Source organism: Astyanax mexicanus, chromosome 13 (assembly GCF_023375975.1).
Source record: "Astyanax mexicanus isolate ESR-SI-001 chromosome 13, AstMex3_surface, whole genome shotgun sequence".
Lineage (NCBI taxonomy): Eukaryota > Metazoa > Chordata > Actinopteri > Characiformes > Acestrorhamphidae > Astyanax > Astyanax mexicanus.
Window position 1 is genome coordinate 26358471 of NC_064420.1, and position 22193 is coordinate 26380663.

At 38.8% G+C, this 22193-nt stretch overlaps 1 protein-coding gene and 1 long non-coding RNA gene across 3 annotated transcripts; one reads left to right on the forward strand and one right to left on the reverse strand.

Annotated features, from left to right (window-relative positions):
- Window positions 1-4927: 4927 nt before the first annotated feature.
- Window positions 4928-6674, forward strand: LOC111188480 (uncharacterized). Its single transcript, XR_007441562.1, has 4 exons — window positions 4928-5050; window positions 5195-5272; window positions 6252-6404; window positions 6539-6674. It is a non-coding gene; the product is annotated as an uncharacterized LOC111188480 (long non-coding RNA).
- Window positions 6675-7901: 1227 nt separating this feature from the next.
- Window positions 7902-21748, reverse strand: LOC103043691 (voltage-gated potassium channel subunit beta-3). Of its 2 annotated transcripts, none has more exons than XM_022662240.2 (14): window positions 21141-21748; window positions 14687-14730; window positions 14535-14572; window positions 14360-14439; window positions 13324-13368; window positions 13191-13235; window positions 13061-13104; window positions 12786-12872; window positions 12415-12500; window positions 11604-11724; window positions 10942-11036; window positions 10591-10711; window positions 10387-10475; window positions 7902-9915 (listed from the first exon to the last, which is right to left on the reverse strand). In XM_022662240.2, exons 1-14 carry the CDS (start codon window positions 21452-21454, stop codon window positions 9826-9828), a joined length of 1299 nt encoding a protein of 432 aa, XP_022517961.2. In that variant the 5' UTR covers window positions 21455-21748; the 3' UTR covers window positions 7902-9825. The 2 variants fall into 2 exon arrangements, with proteins under 2 accessions (XP_022517961.2, XP_049342319.1); XM_049486362.1 differs by lacking the exon at window positions 21141-21748 and adding an exon at window positions 18341-18449.
- Between the last annotated feature and the right edge of the window lie 445 nt (window positions 21749-22193).

Sequence of the window (22193 nt, forward strand, 5' to 3'; positions counted from 1 at the left end):
TAGCTTGCTAACTAAATAACACACACGCATTTAACTTGCTAGCACACATATAACCTAGCTAACTAACCCACACATAAAAGTTAACTTAGCTAGCAAACGAACACACATAACCTAGCTAACTAACACATATTTAAACTAGCTAACTAACACACACATAACCTAGCTAACTTAGCCAGTTAACTAACACACACATAACCTAGCTAACTTAGCTGGCTAACGCTAACTACACACACAACTTAGCTAACTTAGCTAGCTAACACACATCCTAAAGCTGTTTAACAACCCACAAAGAGTCCTCCTCTGATCCGGGGGTAAAATCAGCTGGAAAAGATCTCAATATCCTGATTACTAGTTTATTTTCAATCAAATACAGAAATATGAAAGCAGCAGAGTCTCTCTTAATCTTCCTCCTCCAGCAGCAGCAGCACAGCAGAGAATTTACACGAAGGACCAGGAGAGCTGCGTCCGCTGTGAAATTACCGTAATTACCCTAATAGTGAGCAGTGAAATAAATCTCTGTGAGACTGCAAAGGCTGAAGATGCACTTTTATAAGGCTGATACCTAATATTAAAGCAATGATTGTTACATTATTACTGTCTTACAGTCATTCTTAGAGTCTTAGATGCCTTCTGGAGAACTTTCATCAATGTCTTCTATGCAATAATATTATGTTATAATGTTGTTTTTTTCTTCCAAAAATGATGGTTAAGCAGAGTAATACACACTGAAGTATTTTACTATATGTTGCTAATATTTGGAAGGAACTGGGGATAATAAGGTTATTAAGGTTACTACTACTACAAATGGTGTCACTCAAATATGCCTTTAATATCACCACTGACAGAATAATTGTTTGTGTAGACTGATTTAGATCTATAGTTCCCCAGGTGGGATGTAAAGGTTTTCAGTAGTTAATGTTGATTTGAGCAGTAATTAATGAATAGTTATAATAAAGGAGACATAATTAGTAAGTAGTTCTCTGGGAGATATGTAAGTCTCAGTAATTATTGTGAAGTTAATAGTGAACTACTATAATAATTAGTTCAGTACTCTCTACTGAGTAATTATTCAGTACTCCCTGGTAGTTAATAGAAAATATTTAGGTGTTAATGCAGCACTATTAATTAGTTACTGCTTAGTTCCTGCTTAGTTACCTATTAACTATGGAACAGTATTATAAAGTGATACCAGCAGTAATATTATGTTTAGTTTAGGTAAGCTGTATGTTCAGTAAAACTGTATTATGACCCTATATGTAACATGTTGTACATATACACATCATTTCAACATGTATGAAAAATATAATATTTATTATTATATTTATTATTTATTAATTAGTTTTTGTTTTATTACATTCAATGAAATCACATTTCACTATTAAAATAATTTAATATTTACATATGCAACCTTCATCAAATCAGGCTGCACTTTGAAGCTTAATATGCTTGTCAAAGTTATGATCTCTAGAATTTGGAGTTGTGTTTATTGATTTCTCGTTTTTATTTTTGTATGCGGAAGCTGTGATTGGCTGGGCAGTATCCGGCATGTGCTGAAAGTGAGCGTTGTGATTGGCTCAGTTCATCGGTAGTGTAATGGAATAGTTCTGGTATTAAGTGATTCTTAATGTTAAAATGTCTGTAATCATGTAAATAGTAACATATGGGTTATCTTATCTTCGCATGTGACCTACTCACACCTTTCAAAGGTCACACTCTTTTAGGCCACATACTCACACATGCTGCATACAACGTGTGTGGGGTGAAGGGCTAAGAGAGCATATAAAAAGGAATGAAGGGGGTAGCTAGATAAGCAGATTCTTGGTGTTCGCGACACTGTCTGACTTCAATAAAACCTTGCTACTCACTTCGATCCTGACTCAGCATTCAACATTATTATTTCACTCCAAACCACCAAATTTCCACAACAGTAGTCAACGTCCTATCTAAAAGGGATCAGCTGTCCCATTTCCCCAATTACAGCAAGTTTAGGACATTTTATGAAAAGCTCTATAGTTCAGAAATTATGCAGGATAACAAAGCGTTTGACAGGGTGGAATGGCCATACCTATTTGAAATCCTTGAACGGTTTGGACTGGGAGAGAATTTTTGTAAATGGATACGTTTGCTGTATACAGAACCATATGCAGAAATACTGACCAATGGAAGTATATCAAAACTATTCAGGTGAAGCGAGGGTGTAGACAGGGAGATCCTTTGTCCCCACTATTTTTTACTTTGGCTATAGAACCTCTTGCAATTGCAGTAAGGAATCATACCTGTATTTCCGGAATAACTATAGGAGAACAGGAACACCGTTTAGCATTATATGCAGCTGATGTGATGTCATTCTTTTTCTAAAAGATCTGGAAACTTCTATTCCTGCTTTGTTGGAATTAATTAATAATTTTGGGGCAATCTCAGGTTATAAGATAAATAAATCTAAAACTTCTATAATGTTATTAAATCAAACAGAAAGGGAAAACCCACCACAGGTGACACGCCAATTCAAAGTTGAGGAATGTTTTACATATTTAGGCATTAAAATTGTACCAAGTCTAGGAAATATAGTAGAAACAAACTATAAACCCTTGTTAGAAGAAATTTCAAATTCACTTGACAGATGGACATCTATTCCAATGTCGCTAATAGGGAAAATTAACGTTCTTAAAATGAATATATTGCCGAAACTGCTGTATTTGTTTCAAAATCTGCCATTACCACCACCTAGTAATTTATTTTCTTACTTAAATACCCCTTTCCTTCGTTTTCTTTGGGGCAATAGACGATCTAGGCTGCGCATTTCACTGTTGTACCTACCCTATGAAAGAGGGGGGCTTAGGTGCCCCAATATTCTGTGGTATTATTGGGCAGCACAGATAAGGGGGTTAATGTTTTACTGTACAGAAAAGGGGGTTAATGTTTTACTTTACAGAAAAGGATGCTCCTCTTTGGAGAGAGATGGAGGGCCATCTTTTGGGTGTACCTCTTCCCTTTTATCTCTATTCAGCTTTTAGTAAAAGCCAAAAAAAAAAAAAAAAAGAATCCTATAGTGAGAAACATGATAGTGGTGTGGTTCCAAGTTAAAAAATACATTGGAGAAACGTCATCCCTCTCTTGGTTCAGTCCAATATGGGGTAACGATTCATTCCCAGCAGGGAGGTTAGATGGGGATTTAAAATTTGGGCTAAAAAAAGGAATACGAGCAATAGTGGATTTATACAAACCTGGATGTGAATGGCTTATGTCTTTTCAATAAATAGCTGATAAATATGATATGTCACATAATCATTTTTAATGAAATTTTATTTATCAGCAAAATCAGTCACTCTCTGTCCCTGTTTTGTCCAAAATAGAAAAACTAATGGTTGAGAATGCTCAGGGGAGTGGCATTATTTCAAATATATATAACTTTTTGATGGGGGAATCCTCAGAAACATCCATAGAGAGGTTAGAGGCATGGTGAGGGGACCTACAAAAGGACATTTCCATTGAGGAGTTGGAGATGGCATGTACCAAAGCTCATTCACAGACAGTTAATTCGTGACTCAAGCTATTGCAATATAATTGGCTATTACGTACATATATAACCCCTGAAAGGTTAAACAAATACAACAGCGCGGTGCCTGACGTATGTTCTAAGTGTGGTACAGAAACGGGGACTCTTTTTCACTGTCTGTGGCAGTGTGTCCACATACGACAATACTGGGAGGCAGTGAGACATTATATCCAGGATATTCTAGAAATGCAGATACCTCTAGATCCAAAGCTCTTCATACTCGGTGTATATCCAAGAAATGTCAAACTTAAACACAGACAACAACAGTTTTTAGATATTGTTATATTATTGGCTAAGATAGTTATTGCTTTATTTTGGAAGAGAGTAAATGTGCCAGGTATAGGTGAATTAATTATGACATTGCCCTTAGAAAAAATTACTTACGCCATTAAAGGTAAATATTCTTCATTTTATGATATTTGGGGCCCATTCCTTTATTTCCTAGAGAACACAGATTTATCACATGTGTTACAAGAGACAGTGACTGTATAAGTAATCCTCTGCAAAGTTTAAAATCCTTTAAAATATGTAAGCCAAAGAAACAACCAGAAACCCCTTTAAGAAAGAAACTTATTTATTTATTTCATTTTTTAAATATTATTTTTTTTCTTTTCTTTCTTTTCCTTCTCCTGTTTTTAAGATGGAAGGTTTGTTAAAATGTTTTGTGTTTAGTTGTGTTTTAAAACAGTGTTGTAAAAATCTAATTGTGATAAAACAATAAAGATAATGTTGGTAAAAAAAAAAAGGATTAGATACAGCTATTAAATGAATAAATCAACATTAATTTAAAAGACCAGGGAGACGTTCTGTATGCTAACAAGCTAGATGCTAATAACAAAATTTATTAAAATAGATATAAAATAGGAAAATAACCAACTAATCTAAGCTCAAAATGCTAAAAGAAATATAATTTAACGAATTCCAAAAAATCTAAACGAAATAGTGAATCCTAAAAGCAGTAGCTTAAAGACAGAATATAAAGCTTTACCAGATTCAAAAATATGAATCTTAATAAACAAGGAATGTTTCGCCCTAAATGTTTATTTCCTGAAAGGATATACAGAAAAGCAGAGATTCTAGTCTTTAAAATGGCATATTTGGGTGTACATAATTATTCATAATCACAGCACGATAGTAATTATGACATATTTCTGACCCGCCGGCGGCCCAGGGCGTGTAAAGAGGTTAATGATGTGTATTGGGCTCTACAAAATAAACCACGCTAAATCAACATTGCAAACGTTGCGCAATATCTATACAATCAGTGAAGATCGGTTGAGTCGGTTCAACTCGGTCGCGCTCCTCTTCATCAGCGCTTAATGACCTGCAGGTGAGGCGCGCGCCTGAGCCGCGGCAATGCCCTTATATACCCCGCGGAGCAGCAGTGCGCGTGCATGCTGGCCTCTCAGTCAAGCGTTTTCTGTGTCACCAACGCCACCATGGTTCCTCAGAGGGTCATCTTTCTTTTTGTTCTGGTCGCTTGTCTGTCTCACGGTAAGCGCAGTGTGTGTGTGTGTGTGTGTGTGTGTGTGTGTGTGTGTGTGTGTGTGTGTGTGTGTGTGTGTGTGTGTGTGTGTGTGTGTGGCGCGTTTCAGCTGGTGTGCAGGTTCTGACCTCTATGGCCTGGTTCTATTCTAGTTTTGGGTTCTGTTGCTGAGCTCGAGGAGAGTCGTACACGGGGACTGCGGCTGGTGCGTGGGTTAAGACGCTTCGGAGGTTTGAATCTCTTTGTTTGCTGGTGTATGAGCTTCTGGGGGAACTCTGGTGGAAGTGCACTTTCTTGGGTGCCAATACTTTTTCTTATAGCAGCTTTGGTCGTTAACTAGTTCTCTTTCCTCAGTTCCAGTTTGGGGTCTGTGGTCTGTATCTGCTTGCTTCTACTATGTAGTACTTTCCATTGTTTCTTATTTTGATTCTGTAATGGTCAAGGTGTGTCCATGGATGCAAGACCAATTATAGGCTCTCAATTTGGTGTTTAAACTTACTGGTTTCTCCTGTTTTTATTTGGAAATGTTGTTCATGCCTGGTACCAGTGGTAGACTTCAGTGTACTTCAGTTTGCTGTACTTTCTGTGAACAGTTCTGACAAGTTTCTCTAAATTGCACCAAACTAAGGCTGCAACTAATTACTTGGGTAGGTGACTAATCTTTTTTTTTTTAATAAATCATACCCTCAACTTGTTTCCTGTTGATGAGGCTCCTGATCCAATGCATGTTTTGCTGCATCTTGACTGCTAACCTAGATAAATTTTGATCGGTTGAGCCTTTGATTGTTGCCATGCCTAGATCAAATTACGAAGCATATTATAGTGGACTTGCCATATGTTATCTTAAGGAAATAATTATTTTTTTTCTTTAAATTATATATATTAAGATATTGCTTTGACCTTGTTTGAGCAAAATGTAATTTGTTTGTTTTAATGGTAATACTAACTGATTTATGTAATTTTCCATTAATCAGCTGATTTGGTTAATATTTACTATCATGGTAACACTGCCAACTTTCTCTCTACTGCTTTAAAGACAAATGCAAGCAAGAATAAAATTCAGTGATGCAACTTTTAGTCCATGTTGTCAGTTGACTAATTGTTGCAGCCCTAAACCAAACCCACTAGTTTGTTTCTCTGCTAGTTTCTGGGTATTTTGTTTGACTTATTGGTTCCTGTCTTGTTTCATCCGGTGTCTGATGTATCCAGCGGTTCGTATTCTTTCGGGGGGAAAGAAGGCAACCTTGGCTGAGGAAGGTGGTTCAGGCTGTTGCCCTGACAGTCATGTGAAGGGGAATCTGTGGGAAGAAATGTAGGGCCAGATCCAGCCTGCAAGACCCTAATGGATGGAAAAGGATAAAGGTAAAGGAACACTGGTGCTCAGGCCTGTGATCCTCCAGTGCTCCTTTTTTGTATTAAATGGGGGGCCATGTAAAGTGTCAACTAGACTGAAAGTTGGATGAGTAAAGTACTTTTGCTTTCTGTTCTGGTTTTAGGTTACACTGCAGTCCATGTTTCTTCAGCATCCCATAACTATGCAAATATCAGTCTGTGCAAGAGTCTACAGTATTTGTTGTGAACACCATATTGCTCCTTCTGGTCCTCATAAAAAAAATAAAGATGAAAAATCATTGTGTGACTTGGGTTTGTTTCTGGTTATAATAGTTGATGAGATTTGGCAAAGATGGCCATAGCCACTTTATTTTTCATAAGTGGGTGGGTTACTTGTGTACTTTGAGTAGAATTTCTGGTTTTACTGCTTGTGGGGGAGTAGGATCCAACTTGACATTTTCCTTTTCATTTCTCAGTTAGTTTAATCCTGGCCCCAGTACCACTAATGTGAACAGTTAATCTCAGCAAGGGATGATGTACATCATTAGTTGGATCAGATGCATTGAAATTTACTTTAAAAACTAAAACATTGACCAGGAACCGTTGTGCTACATAACTAGGTAATGTAAAAGTCATGGAGCTCTTAAAATAGTTTAGTGATTTGAAACAGATACCTTTTAACCAGAGTTCCATTATGGTTATGATTACACCTGGCAGAAAAAAGGCAATAATTTAATTTCAGTGTTTATTGCAATTCAGGTTGGACAAACTCCAACAGAACTCCAACTATGAGCACAGAGGGCAACACACACACTTCCTCTGTGGTATAGGCCCTATACACACTGGCATGCAGGGGAAAAACAATTATCTACTGCTGGACCTCTCTGCTGCGATTTTAGTAGACAAACCTCACCTAAAACATGAGCTCTCAGTCTAGAGGTGAGCTGCAATCTTATATACAGCCTGTCCAGCAGTGGGTAGTACTCAGTGTTCACATTAGAGCTTCGGTTCTCTGGCTCGTAATGACAGTTTATGGGTCGGGTCGGGTTGTTTTTTTTTTGGGCCCGATCTAAGCTCTAGTTCACATTACTACAGCACTGGGAAAAAAAAACATATATAAGTTGTTGGTGGTGGGTAGCTTTTGTTTACTGCCCAAGCTTTTTAAATTGAGAACACACAAAGCTTAGATGCTTTTGCTAATGTTTGGGTGTAATGAGAAAACGTGGTAAAATAAATCAATATAAAAACCTAAAAATAAGGTAAAAAGTCACAGTAAGCGCTGGGTAATTTCTGATGGTTTCACAGTGTGTATGTGTGTGAATATATGTATGTATATCTATCTATCTATCTATCTATCTATCTATCTATCTATCTCTCTCTATCTATCTATCTATCTATCTATCTATCTATCTATCTATCTATCTATCTATCTCTATCTATCTATCTCTATCTATCTATCTCTATCTATCTATCTATCTATCTCTATCTATCTATCTATCTCTATCTATCTATCTATCTATCGGAATGCCTAGGCTTTTGTATAGGTTTGTGACGTATTGTAGATTAAAACCAATGTCCTGGCACCAGTCACAATGTATGAGATTTTTTAAAATGTGTGAATCATTCTTTTAAAGTGTTACGAATGGTATTTTCCAAGTTTGCGCCACTACTCGAAAGCAGAATCAACCCTCTAAATAGGCTACTCTAGGGCCATTTCTCAATTTGGAGTAAACCCTTACATTGTCCCCTAAAAATGACTTAAAAATTTATTTTTCACACTGCAGTACTCTTCAAAATGTATACCTTACAGGTAGGTACTTTCTCCTCCACTGCATTGAGGTGCATTGTGGGTTATTGGGCTGTAAGAAGTCACCTTCCATGAATACTCAATGTGGGAGTAACAAGAATGCAGATTGAGAAAAGGCCTAGGTTAGCAAGTTATCAAGATCTCATTTGTGAGCAGTTAGCTACTGTTACTGTTAGCCCTTTTTAGCATAGTTTAGTCAGTTTTCTTAAAGGTCCCCAGATATGTTACTGCAAAATGTTATACACACAAGATGACACATTTTAGTGAGTTCTCTCAAGGGTTTCTCTGAAATTTCAAACAATTATAGTTTCATGCTGGAACTCATTCTCTACCATAGACTGTATATAAATATGGACAGGACATCCCCATTTCCTTTCATTACAGCGGTTTAAAGCCAAAATGGCCGACATGGAAGCTGCCATCTTGCATGCACTTGCGCATTAGAGGCAAAGTGGAGCCAGAACAGGAGCAGCAGCGGTGGGAGGCGAGGCAGTGTAAGTGCCAAAACCCCGCCCACATGTCTGAGACCTCCCTCCACCCGTAAGGAGGACGAGGACAGCCAGCGCATCAACCACCAAATATCACTAAATACGCAGTACTTATAACGCAGTAACTGTAAAGAAAAAGACTGAGGGTTATTAACATAGGAGGGGGAGGGGGGGTTGGGGGGCTTGCAGAATGTAGAGAACCCAACTTTAAAAAAAAATCCTGCATATGTAATTAGATTAAAAATCCTTATCTCCTATTCAATTGAATAGAAATAGGTGCGGTTAAAAGTTGTACTGGAGCCAGCCACCAGAGGGCATAAAAGACATAGTGGCTTCACTTTCCAAGTGCTGATGTCCTGTGCATACAGTCTATGTTCTCTCTCTCTCTCTCTACACACACACACACACACACACAAGCAAACACAAACAAACATAGCTGCACAATTGGATTCATCACAATGAGGTCAGATAACAGTTTACTGGAGAAGACAAAGCCTCTCTCCGCCCTGATAATATTTGTCTTCCAAAGCCTTGGCTGCAGTTAAGGTAGAACTGTCTTATAAAGACTCTTTTCCAGTAGTCTATTGGTCACACGTATGGAACTGTTAAATCAGGCGTTTTTGTGACACCACACAAAATCTACGTGATGACATTGTGGCCTGGACTTTCTGTGCTTTTATTTTTTTTTGCATGAATGAACCAGAATTACATATATATTATAAACTTATTTTAAGCCATATTGCCACATGGAATTGTGCTGTTTTTTTTTCTTTTTTCCCTCTGTGTTGTTTGTGGAGGTGTGGAGTTGTAGGTAACTGAGGGCTGGGAACGGAATTGGTTGCATCCTCAAAAAAAAGTTTTTTTGCTGCTTATGATGTAGTGGCTGAGAAATGTAGCCTATCTCAGCTGCAGCCTAGGCTTCGGGACACTGCTATACACTTTCTCTTTATCGCTCTCCCTTCTCTCTCTCTCTCTCTCTCTCTCTCTCTCTCTCTTTCTCTCTTTCTCTCTCTCTCTCTCTCTCTCTCTCTCTTTCTCTCTTTCTCTCTCTCTCTCTCTCTCTCTCTCTCTCTTTCTCTCTTTCTCTCTCTCTCTCTCTCTCTCTCTCTCTCTCTCTTTCTCTCTCTCTCTCTCTCTCTCTCTCTCTCTCTCTCTCTCAGCGGCGAGGTTCCTTTTTGTTCTGAGGTGTGTTCAACAGGACAGAGTCCATCTGCACCAATAGTTCTGGAGTTAAAATAGAAAGAATCTGTGGAAAAAAGATGGGAGAGGAACATCACGCCACACATGAATACATAAATAAAGTGTAAATTAGGGGTGGGCAATATTTTATCGTATACAATATATCATGACACCTAAATATCATATTACAAATCCATATCGTGATAATAGGTCTGTTCTGTCTTAAAAGTAGTATATTATTTACTGTGAAGCTTTAGGTGTATTTATTGTATAATTGTTTTAGTTTGCAGTTTATATGCATGCACTAAATATTCTGCAATATTATTTGCTGCATTATATTATTTTATGCTATATTATTTATTTTGCCACATTATGATTATACTGTTCTACTATTATACTATATTCCTGAAAATAATTCATTATTTTAGTTTTCCTATATCGCCAAGTATATTGTGATATTATTTTAGAGCCATATCGCCCACCCCTAGTGTAAATGCATGTGGATCTGTGTGTTTGTGTATGTGTGTGTGTGTTTTACCTTAATAGCTCCAAGGTTTTCAAGTAACTGTTCTGTGCTTGAGACGCCAATCAGAACACAGCTCACACCCTCACTCCTCATACACCAAGCTGGGGCCAGCCACAGTTTAAAGATAGAGGCCATTAGTAACAGGACACAAAGATGATGTTTGTGTGTGTGTCTATGTATCTGTGTGTGTGTGTGTGTGTGTGTGTGTGTGTGTACCTATAGCAAGTTGTGCAGCGGTGCAGCCCAGCTTCTCTGCGAGTGTTTGCAGCTCTTTAATCTTCATCATCTGCTTCCGACCATCATCACACTGTACCTTCTCCTTCAGCCACTCATACCCCTGCACACGTATTATATATACAGAGAAAAGGGCTATACACAAAGTCACAGACCAATGTTAGCCCCACACACTCACTAAACCATTATAATTTGATTGCATTTAGCCCTGCATGTGGCACAGTTGCCTCAGGGTCATGTGATCATGACTACTTCATAGTTGTACACCTGTGTCAGACACCTTAATGCAGATGAACTCGAGCAGCAGTAAAGTGTCCAGAAACTTTTACATACCTTCAGAGCAGCGCGGGATGAGTCCGGGACCCCGTCACAATATTTCCCTGTGATAAGTCCACATGCTAACGGAGACCAGGTCATCACACCCACACCTACACACACAGGGACACACACCGTCATCTTACTATGAACTAGGGGTGGGCGATATAGGGCACTAAAATAATATCACGATATTTCATGGTATTTTCACGATAATGATACTTTTGGCGATATGACAAAACATTGAATTAGTAAAATGATTTAGAATTGTATTATTGTATGCAATATGATATGGCTAATTGAGATGTTAAAAAAAATATTATCAGATTTGTAACAGAAGTCAATGATCCAGAATGTCCAAACATCTCCATATATCCAGGATTAAAGTTAAATTAATGATACTGGACAGATATAATCTGTCTCTAGTACATATGTAATGGGAAATGAGAACAGTGTTAATTTTTCTTTTACTGTAAACGGCAAAAAAGTAGTATTCTGATGTGACAATTAAAAGTGGGTGATATGGCACAATATTTCAGTGTATAATATCGTTCACGATATTCAAAATTTTTGGCAATATTATCATGTACGATACGATTTGGCACACCCCTACTATGAACACTAAGGAGGTTTGTAAAATATAACTTTAATCTTGGTACATCTGTGTTTGTGTGTGTTACCAATCTTGTGGTAGAGTTCCGGAAGCTGAACTTCCACTTTATCCCTCTGGAAGTAGTGATACTCTGCCTGCTCACACACCGGGGGGATCAGATTAAACTGTCTTGCTACAGAGTAGGCCTCCTACATAGACACACAGACCACGCACGCGTGCACACAGTAAATCAGTAAGTCATAATACTGCAAATAATAAGTCCTAATGCTGTGAACCAATAAATCCTATACTGTAATTCAGTGTATCGTTACACTGTTAAACTGTGAATCCAAAAACTGTGAATCAGTGAATCTTAACACTGTGAATCAGTGAGTCTTAACCCGGTGAATAATTGAATCTTAAAACTATGATTCAATGAATCTTAACTAAATAAGGTAAATAAGTGCATCGTAAAACAGAATCACAGACATTGCAGGACTTGCAGGATTTTTACACATATTGATAGCGGCTCCCTAATGCCCTCATTTCATCTACAGTATCCCGGAAAAAAGACATTGTACATCCACCCGCTTGCGCACATTTTTGGGGAGAAGCGAGACAGAGAAAGCGAGTGACAAATGTGCAATCTATGCTTTAACCTCTTGAGACCCTGCGTCCTCATATGGGGACGTTACTGCTTCTCTGCATCATGACCTTCCTGTACCATCTAGTGGTCCAACAACAATATTACACTCAATTAAAATATGTCCCATGAGTTTTGTAACTATATTCAACTTAGAAACCTTGGGTGGTGTGGGGGCTGGGGGTTGTGTGACAGAGTGTATCCCTGAAATGAGTTTTTGTCTGCAATCAAACTGTGAATCATCGAATGTTCTCACCATGATCTCCATGGCGCTCCAGCGGGATGTTCCCCAGTACATGGCCAAACCCTGATTAATCACAAACGTCATCGCCCTCACCACCTCTACACACACACAAACACACACACACACTTTAATACAAAACTACATTATGTTTTCTTACAGATTTTTAAAGAATTTAACAAATTTAAGGAAATAAAATCAGGAAAGAAGATAAAGTCTCACTTCTATGTGATATAAAATGTGGGAATATCATCATTCCAACCAAGCAGAAGCAGATGTGCTCATTTGTTCAAAGACTGAATAACTGGCCTCTCTTACTAGTAAACAATGATCATAATGACCCTCATTTTATTTACAAAAAGCTGTAAATTAGAAACACTACTGACCCTCCATGGGTGTATTGATGTCTGTTCGGTTTGCAAAGACAATGTCCACATAGTCCATCTGTAGTCTGGAAAGAGAACCACGCAGTCCTAAGAACACACACATGTTCCAATCTGTCAGCATGGGGACTGGTCATTATACCTTGTATTATTCAGGAGTTTGACCTCACATACTCAAATACTGTATTATAATCAGGCTTCTCTGCAGCTGTAAACTGAGGGTTCAGTACAAATCACTGTATATTGTGTTTAAGGGCAGTTAAGCACAGTGATCCTACCTTCAATAATGTGCTTCCTGGACAAACCTCTCTCTGTCTCAGCCCTGCAGCAGAAAACACAATCAACTTACTTACAGTGTACACACACACAAACCATAGGCTGTGTTCACCACTCCCAGAACACACTTACTGTCCACCCCAGTAGATCTTTGTGGTTATTACAAAACTGGAGCGCCTGAAAAACAGAAACATACAACCCTGTTACAATAAAAACAAACACACCCTACAGACACTGACATACACATCTACATAGACACACTCACCTCCACCCTTTCTTCTTGATAATATTGCCCAGGGTGGTCTCAGCCCTGCATCAGACAAAGAGAGAGACAATAAAACTGAATAGACCACAATAATTTATAGTCCTAATGGATAGTTCTGGTGGAAACAGGAGAGTTGAGGTGCACATTGAATTCTGCCATGATTTGGGCAGCCGTGTTTTTTTGTTTTTTTGGATACAATCCGGGTTAGCACCCAAACATCCCTTTCAGACAGCTTCCTCTTGCGTCCACAGTTAATCCGTTAATTTTCATTCTTGGTGGTATGCTGACATTACCCTGGATACCGTGGCTCTTGATACATCACAAAGACTTGCTGTCTTGGTCACAGATGCGCCAGCAAGACGTGCACCAACAATTTGTCCTCTTTTAAACTCTGATATGTCACCCATAATGTTGTGTGCATTGCAATATTTTGTGCAAAACTGTGCTCTTACCCTGCTAATTGAACCTTCACACTCTGCTCTTACTGGTGCAATAATGTGCAATTAATGAAGATTGTCCACCAGGCTGCTCCAATTTAGCCATGAAACCTCCCACACTAAAATGACAGGTGTTTCAGTTTCATTGTCCAACCCCGGTATATCACATTTTTATTAGTAGTAAAACATATGTCTTCATAGAAACATGTATATAAAGTTTACATACACATACTGTGTCTTTTTGTACATTTATTTTAAGTATTATCTCTATTTATCACAGTCGTTGTCACTTCATTTGCTGTAATTTTGTTCTCATTACAGTCATAACAATAAGGCTACAGTAAATCTAAGTGAGAGAGAGAAAGAGAGACAGAGAGAGGTTCACACTCTAATCAGGAAAGTTATGGAGTTCTGGTTATGAGAAATTCACTCACATTTAGAAAAGCTCAGTATAAGATATTATCATTAGCTAATACTATTAGATATTAGATTATATTATTAGATGTTATTGTTATATATTTAATGTAAACCTGATAAGATGTAAATCTTTAAATCCTATTCCTGCTCCATCCAGCAGGGGGACTGATGTAGAAACTGACCTTCCTGAAGAGTAGATCTCTGCTGTGTCAAACAGATTCACACCGTTCTCATACGCTACAGTCAGCACACTCTCTGCCACCTGGAACACACACACACACACACACACTTCAGTAATCTTTACCTAACTACGTGTATGTATTAAGAAAACAGAGGCTGTCTGTGCAAAGACCTGACCTCATCAGAGATCTGAGAGCCAAATGTTACCCAGGTTCCTGAAACACACACACACACACACACACACACACACACACACACAAACACATCAGCATTCGGCAAAAAGAAAGTGTGCATGAGCTTGTGAACTGTGCAGTGTTTGAGAAACTTACCCAGTCCCAAACAGGAGACCCTCAAACCACACTTTCCCAAATTCCTGCAGAAAACACAAATAAACACACACACACACACAATCAAAACAGTAGAATGTATAACAAAGGTAACATTGCAACCAATAATGCTAAACACACACACACACGCACACACACACTTCTCTGGACTGTATTCTGGACTGTACTCTTCCTCAGTGCTGTCAAAACACATCACACTCAGTACATCCTCAACATGCAGAACACATACATGCGCACACACACACAGTTACATGAACAGTCTCTTACTGTGCTCTCTCACTTAGCAGGGTAACAATCCATGACATCAGTTACACTGTTACAATAGGTAACCTTCCAAAATATCAGTTACACTGTTACAATAGGTAACCTTCCAAAATATCAGTTACACTGTTACAATAGGTAACCTTCCAAAACATCAGTTACACTGTTACAATAGGTAACCTTCCAAAACATCTGTTACACTGTTACAATAGGTAACCTTCCAAATCATCAGTTACACTGTTACAATAGGTAACCTTCCAAAACATCAGCTACACTGTTACAATAGGTAACCTTCCCAAACATCAGTTAAACTGTTACAATTGGTGACCTTCCAAAACATCTGTTACACTGTTACAATAGGTGATCTTCCAAAACATCAGTTACACTGTTACAATAGGTAACCTTCCAAAACATCAGTTACGCTGTTACAATAGGTAACCTTCCAAAACATCAGTTACACTGTTACAATAGGTAACCTTCCAAAACATCAGTTACAATGTTACAATAGGTAACCTTCCAAAACATCAGTTACACTGTTACAATCTGTACCCTTCCAAAACATCAGTTACACTGTTACAATAGGTAACCTTCCAAAACATCAGTTACACTGTTACAATCTGTAACCTTCCAAAACATCAGTTACACTGTTACAATAGGTAACCTTCCAAAACATCAGTTACAATGTTACAATAGGTAACCTTCCAAAACATCAGTTACACTGTTCCAATAGGTAACATTACAAAACACCAGTTACACTGTTATAAATGATAACCTTCCAAAACATCAGTTACACTGTTACAATAGGTAACATTCCAAAACATCAGTTACACTGTTACAATAAGTAACATTCCAAAACATCAGTTACACTGTTATAAATGATAACCTTCCAAAACATCAGTTACACTGTTATAAATGATAACCTTCCAAAACATCTGTTACACTGTTACAATAGGCAACCTTCCAAAACATCAGTTACAATAGGTACCAGTGAAAATATCACGTGCATTGCTGCCAAAGTTGGTAATATTGCATTGCAAACCATTAATGTGTGTCTGTCTGTGTGTGTGTTTTATAGTAATTATTGTAGTCAGACCCAGTGAACTGAGATACAGAAAACAATGATAATTACCATCTCTAATCAGAGTGTATGTGTGTGTGTGTGTCTGTGCCTGTGAGCTATAGAGGTTTACTGACCCATGAGGTTTCAATTGCTGTCAGATAATGTTATATGTTGTATGCGCACACACATACACACACACACACACACATACACACACAGCTGGTGCTACTCCACTGTACAATCTATGATAAGTTCAAAGGTCACTGTGTAATAATCTGTTCATTTACATTCAGAGTTGTCAGGGTCACACACACTAATCCATGACTTCAGGATCAGTGAGAATCACAGTCTGATCTGAACACACTAAGCCTGAGTATATGTACACTCAATCTACATGAACGTGTGTGTGTGTGTGTGTGTGTGTGTGTGTGTGTGAATGCATCCCTCCCAACCACTCACCTGTACTTCATGCTGCTATTACGTCCAGTAGCCTCATTCATATGGGCGTGGCCCTGTGTGTATGGGCGTGAGGAATATGGGCGGGGTTTGTTATGCCCTGCCCCCATTGAACTGGAGCGGTTGGGGCGATCATCACTGTTCCTTCCCTTCAGGTTGTGTTCCGTACATACAATGGACACCTGCATCCTGACACTGACCCCGCCCTCCTGACCTAACCCCACCCCTCTGATCCTATTCTAATGGAAAATCACTGCTTTATCAAATGTATAGTTTAATATGCTTTCCATACACACACCATACATATACTAAAACTTTACTCACTACTTATACTACTCCACCTTACTGCTACTGTACTCACACACTACTCCACCCTAACTGCTACTGTACTCACACACTACTCCACCCTAACTGCTACTGTACTCACAGAGGAGTATAGTCACTATACTATACTTACACGGCACTCTTACTGCTACTGTACTCTTACTGCTACTGTACACACACTCTACTCCACCCTAAATGCTACTGTACTCACAGAAGAGTATAGTCACTATACTCTACTCACACGCTACTGCACTCTTAATACTACTGTACTCTTACTGCTACTGTACGCACACACTACTCCACCCTAACTGCTACTGTACTCACAGAGGAGTATAGTCACTATACTATACTTACACTGCACTCTTACTGCTACTGTACTCACACACTACTGTACCCTTATTACTACCATACTCACATACTACTCCACCCTAACTGCTACTGTACTCACAGAGGAGTATAGTCACTATACTATACTTACACTGCACTCTTACTGCTACTGTACTCACACACTACTGTACCCTTATTACTACCATACTCACATACTACTCCACCCTAACTGCTACTGTACTCACAGAGGAGTATAGTCACTATACTATACTTACACTGCACTCTTACTGCTACTGTACTCACACACTACTGTACCCTTATTACTACCATACTCACATACTACTCCACCCTAACTGCTACTGTACTCACAGAGGAGTATAGTCACTATTCTATACTCATACACTACTGCACTCTTACTGCTACTGTACTCACACATTACTGTACCCTTATTACTACCATACTCACATACTACTCCACCCTTACTGCTACTGTACTCACTACTGTATTCTTATTACTGTTGTACTCACACACTTATTTACTCTTGCTACTACTGTACATTTACTTCTACTGTACTCACACACTACTGTACTCTTACTACTACTATACTCACACACTAATGTACTTTTACTGCTACGGTACTCTTACTGCTACTGTACTCACACACTGCTGTAATATTAGGGCTACTGTTCTCTTACTACTATTGTACTCAAAGACTACTCTACTCTTACTACTCTACTCACACACTACTGTACTTCTATTGCTACTTTACGTACACACTACTGTACTCCTATTACTACCATACTCAGACACTATCGTTCACTTCGAACTGTACCCACACACTACTGTACTCTTACTGCTACTACTATACTCACACACTACTGTACTCTTATTACTACTATACTCACACACTACTGTATTCTTACTGCTACTACTATACTCACACACTACTGTCCTCTTATTACTACTATACTCACACACTACTGTACTCTTATTACTACTATACTCACACACTACTGTACTAGTATTACTACTATACTCACACACTACTGTACTCGTTTTGCTACTCTACTCACACACTACTGTACTCCTATTACTACTATACTCACACACTACTGTACTCTTCTAACTGTATTCATTCATCACTCCAGTCAAGCAAAAGTCTTTACACACTGATGATGACCCCTCTAATGCAGATAGAAGCGTCTCACCTGAGCAGAGATAAATCCAGTTGGGATCGATAGTGTGAAAGAGAGAGATCAGCTTCTGCCCCAGAGCTTAGCCCTCGCAATCTGAACCACATTCACCCCCACACACAGCGTCTTCAGTCACTGGTTCACTACTTATGCTCAGTGAAGCACACAGTGGCTGAGTGAGCACACACACACACACACACAGACCCACTGAACACTACTACAGTAATGCAAAGGCAGGTTACTGTAACACTGACCTCAGCAACACTGGAGACGCATACACAATATTACAGACTCAGAGAAAGGAGGCTATAGGAAGCCTTTAGAGGCTGTTATTTTTTACAAAAGTAGGATTTACTAAATATTGATGTCATTTTTCTGTTGGGGGTATTGCAAAGTTCTATATATTCTATTGCTAAATAAATAAAAATATATAATCTAAAATAAGTGCATGCATGTTCACCCCCATTCAAGCCAATATTTTGTGAATGCACAGTTGACCACAATCGCAACACTGATTCTGTAGGTCTCAATCAGGCTCATACTACCAAACATTGTGTCTAATCTGATCAAGTCAAGTCAAGTCAAGTCTGATGGCCAAAGCTCAATTTTTCCTGATAAGAAGGACAGCCTGCTCTAGTTAAATGTACATGTACCATTTATTTTCCATCCCCTGGCATATACCTTTCAGTTAGCTTTTCTCTACATTGTGTTAAGTGTTCCCTTGTCTTCATTGTGTATATTTAGCCAGGAAGTCTAATTACCCAGAGATATGACCTTCAAGACAGGTGTCTTTAAGCTGCAATCACTTCAGACACATTCTCTGCACTCAGCCCATCTCTGTTTCACTAATTGTTGAATTGTCGATCTGTTGAATTAGGTCAGTCATTTAAGTATAATGCAATATTTAAGCAACCACTTATTTTACAATGTATATTTTTATTTCCTTATCATTACTTTGTAGAAATCAGTTTTTACTTTGACATAAATGTTTCTGATTGTCTGATCAGTTAACTGGGCCTGGGGATTAGATCACACTCCACATCCCATAATAACCAGCCAGGATACACAGCCTGCATCTGTCACAAGTCACCCCCACACACACACACTACTGAGCTGATCTTACTGATCACAGGACAGTTGTTCTGTGTGTGTGTGTGTGTGTGTGTGTGTGTGTGTGTGTAAGCTGATGCTTTTGAACCTGCTTTTTGCTGTTGCAATACTCTGCTGTAACACTAGGTGGACCTCACACATCAGGAGTGAATTGTGCAGAAAAATGCAGATTAGTGGAAAAGTTTGGTTTATAAATGAGCAAAGTGGTCCGCGGTTCCTACACTCAGATCCACACTGAATATTTATAATAAATAAAAACAATGTCACATCATACGTCATCAACAGAGGCCACTGCACAGCATCGGTGAACACAGTTTGCGCTGAAAATCCTAGTATTATTCGGTTCCCACTGCGAACGGACGTTCCTGTTTCTGGTGTTCTGTCAAATTGTGCTACCCTTTCAAACCGTGCTGCTCTAGTGTGAAATTAACTGCACAAATACAAAAGAAGCACTATATATTAGGGCATGTACCCAGTAAAAGTCCCATTAGATGTAGGTTGGTATATTTGGCTAGCATAAATCACTGTATCATGGTAAAGTTATGGCAAACAGAGAACATTATAAACTGCTTTTGTATTTTTTTAAATAAAAATAATTGTACTTTTAATTAATATTAATATTATTCCCATTTACACATTTGTGCAATGGCAGTGAGTCCAGGTTGTTTAATGCACATAGATTTAAAAACAGATTAATAATATTAAAAAAAACATATGAGAAATGATTAAAGAGTGCAGGTCAGCGCATGCTCAGTACCTTTAGGAATCACGTATCGATGGGTAGCATAACTCGGCAGAACACCGGAACCTACTTTTGTTGGTGAAAATATATTGGTGGAAAAAAACACTAGTAACATATTTTGCTATGATGACATGAGATCCTGCAGTCTCATATACAGCCAGTCTGATATTTGCCAATGAACAATGAACACCTGAATGATTCAGAGAAGACTTGGGGGAATGTAATGTGGTCAGATGAGACCCAAATTAAGCTATCTGGCATCACTTCAACAATAATTGGAGGCTAAGAAATGCTGGATTTGACCCGGGGAACACCAATCACATTGTTAAGCATGGAGATAGAAACATTCTACTTTAGGTACAGGAAGACTTTACCAAGTTGAGGGGCTAATGAATGGGCCATGTACCATGAAACATCCTGGCCTCAGCCAGACGCCAAAGATAGTTTGGAAATGGGTCTTCCAGCATGACAATGACCCAAAACATACAACCAAGGCAACAAGGAGTGGCTTAAGAAGCCCAATAAGATCCTAGAGAGACCCAGCCAGTCTCCAAAGCTTAATCCCATAGAAAATCTTTGGAGTGGGCCCAAATGTTGAGTTGCCAAATTACATCCTTGAAACCTTTAGGATTTGAAAATTTTCTGCAAAGAAGAGTGCGCCAAAATTGCCCCTGAGACCTGGTGAGCAACTACCAGGAACGTCTGACCTCTGTGCCTTCCAACACGGATTTCTTAACAAAGTACATTTTGCATAAGGATCAAATACTTATTACAGCTTATTAAATACAAATTAATTTCTACTTTTTCTGTATTTAATGTTTTGTTCTGGATTTCTTTTGATGTTCTGCCTCTCTGTTAAAATGAACATGCCACTAAAGCAACAGACTGATGATGCCTTAAAAAAAATCAGCAGGGTATCAAAGCATAACTTTCCTCACTTTATGTGTGGGTGTTCAGACTCACCTGTACGGCATGTTTGTAAGGTGGGCGGTGCTGTCCTTGACAGACAGGTCGCACTCTCTCAGGTAGAGTTCAAGTCTCCGCCTCTCCATCAGTCTCCGAGCCGCGTCCAGGATCTGAGAGGACAGGTCATCACGGCAAACCTGCTGACCCTGAGCTTCACGAGGTCGTGAAGTGAACTTCCCAATGACCTCCACGGCCCCTGACCCCTTGGTCTTCCTGCTGTTGAAGCCGTAGAGGTCGTTCACAGTGAACTTTGACCCTTTTGGACCCGCCCCCAAACCAGACAGTGGGGTACCTGCCCGTCCTGCGAACATCTTTTACACACCCCCACACACACTAAAAAACTTGCAACTTTTAAAACACACACACACAGGTGTGTGCTAGAGTACATAGACCTGTTACACTCACACACACACACACATACAGTATGCTGTAGTTCTTCAAATACTCCTACAGTCTGACTGCTGTCCGTCTCCTCCACCCATCTCCAGCTGTGTGTGTTTTTGTGTGGATGATATATAGACCCTCCTCCCCTCTGACTTTGGTTTTGATTGACAGGTTGTGATTAAACCCATCATCTTTATCATCATCATCATCATCATCATCAAAAAAAAAAAAAAACCTGATGTGAGTAGATTAGGCCAGTGCTTGTGTGTGTAATAATCTGGCACATTTCCAGTATAGTGAGATGTTATTGAGATAAGGACAGTGATACAGATTATCACACAAACACATGCACACGTGTGTTTTTGAGAGTAAGGCAGAGTGAGAAGTGCATATTTGTTCACTAATCATTCATTCAAATAACAAATGTGAATATTTTCTGCACTTTTTCTGCAATTTATACTAAATTTAACAGACTGACTGCAAATAAAATATACATACTGCATTTAAAATCCCATTAATTTACATTCCTTTACTAATTTAATTAAACACAATACATTTAAATCTGCACTTACACACACACACGCTTACATTCAGAGCTATCTGAGATTTAAACACACCTAATCAGTCCCTTTACATGATCAACAGAAACTTTCAAGTCTGTAGACG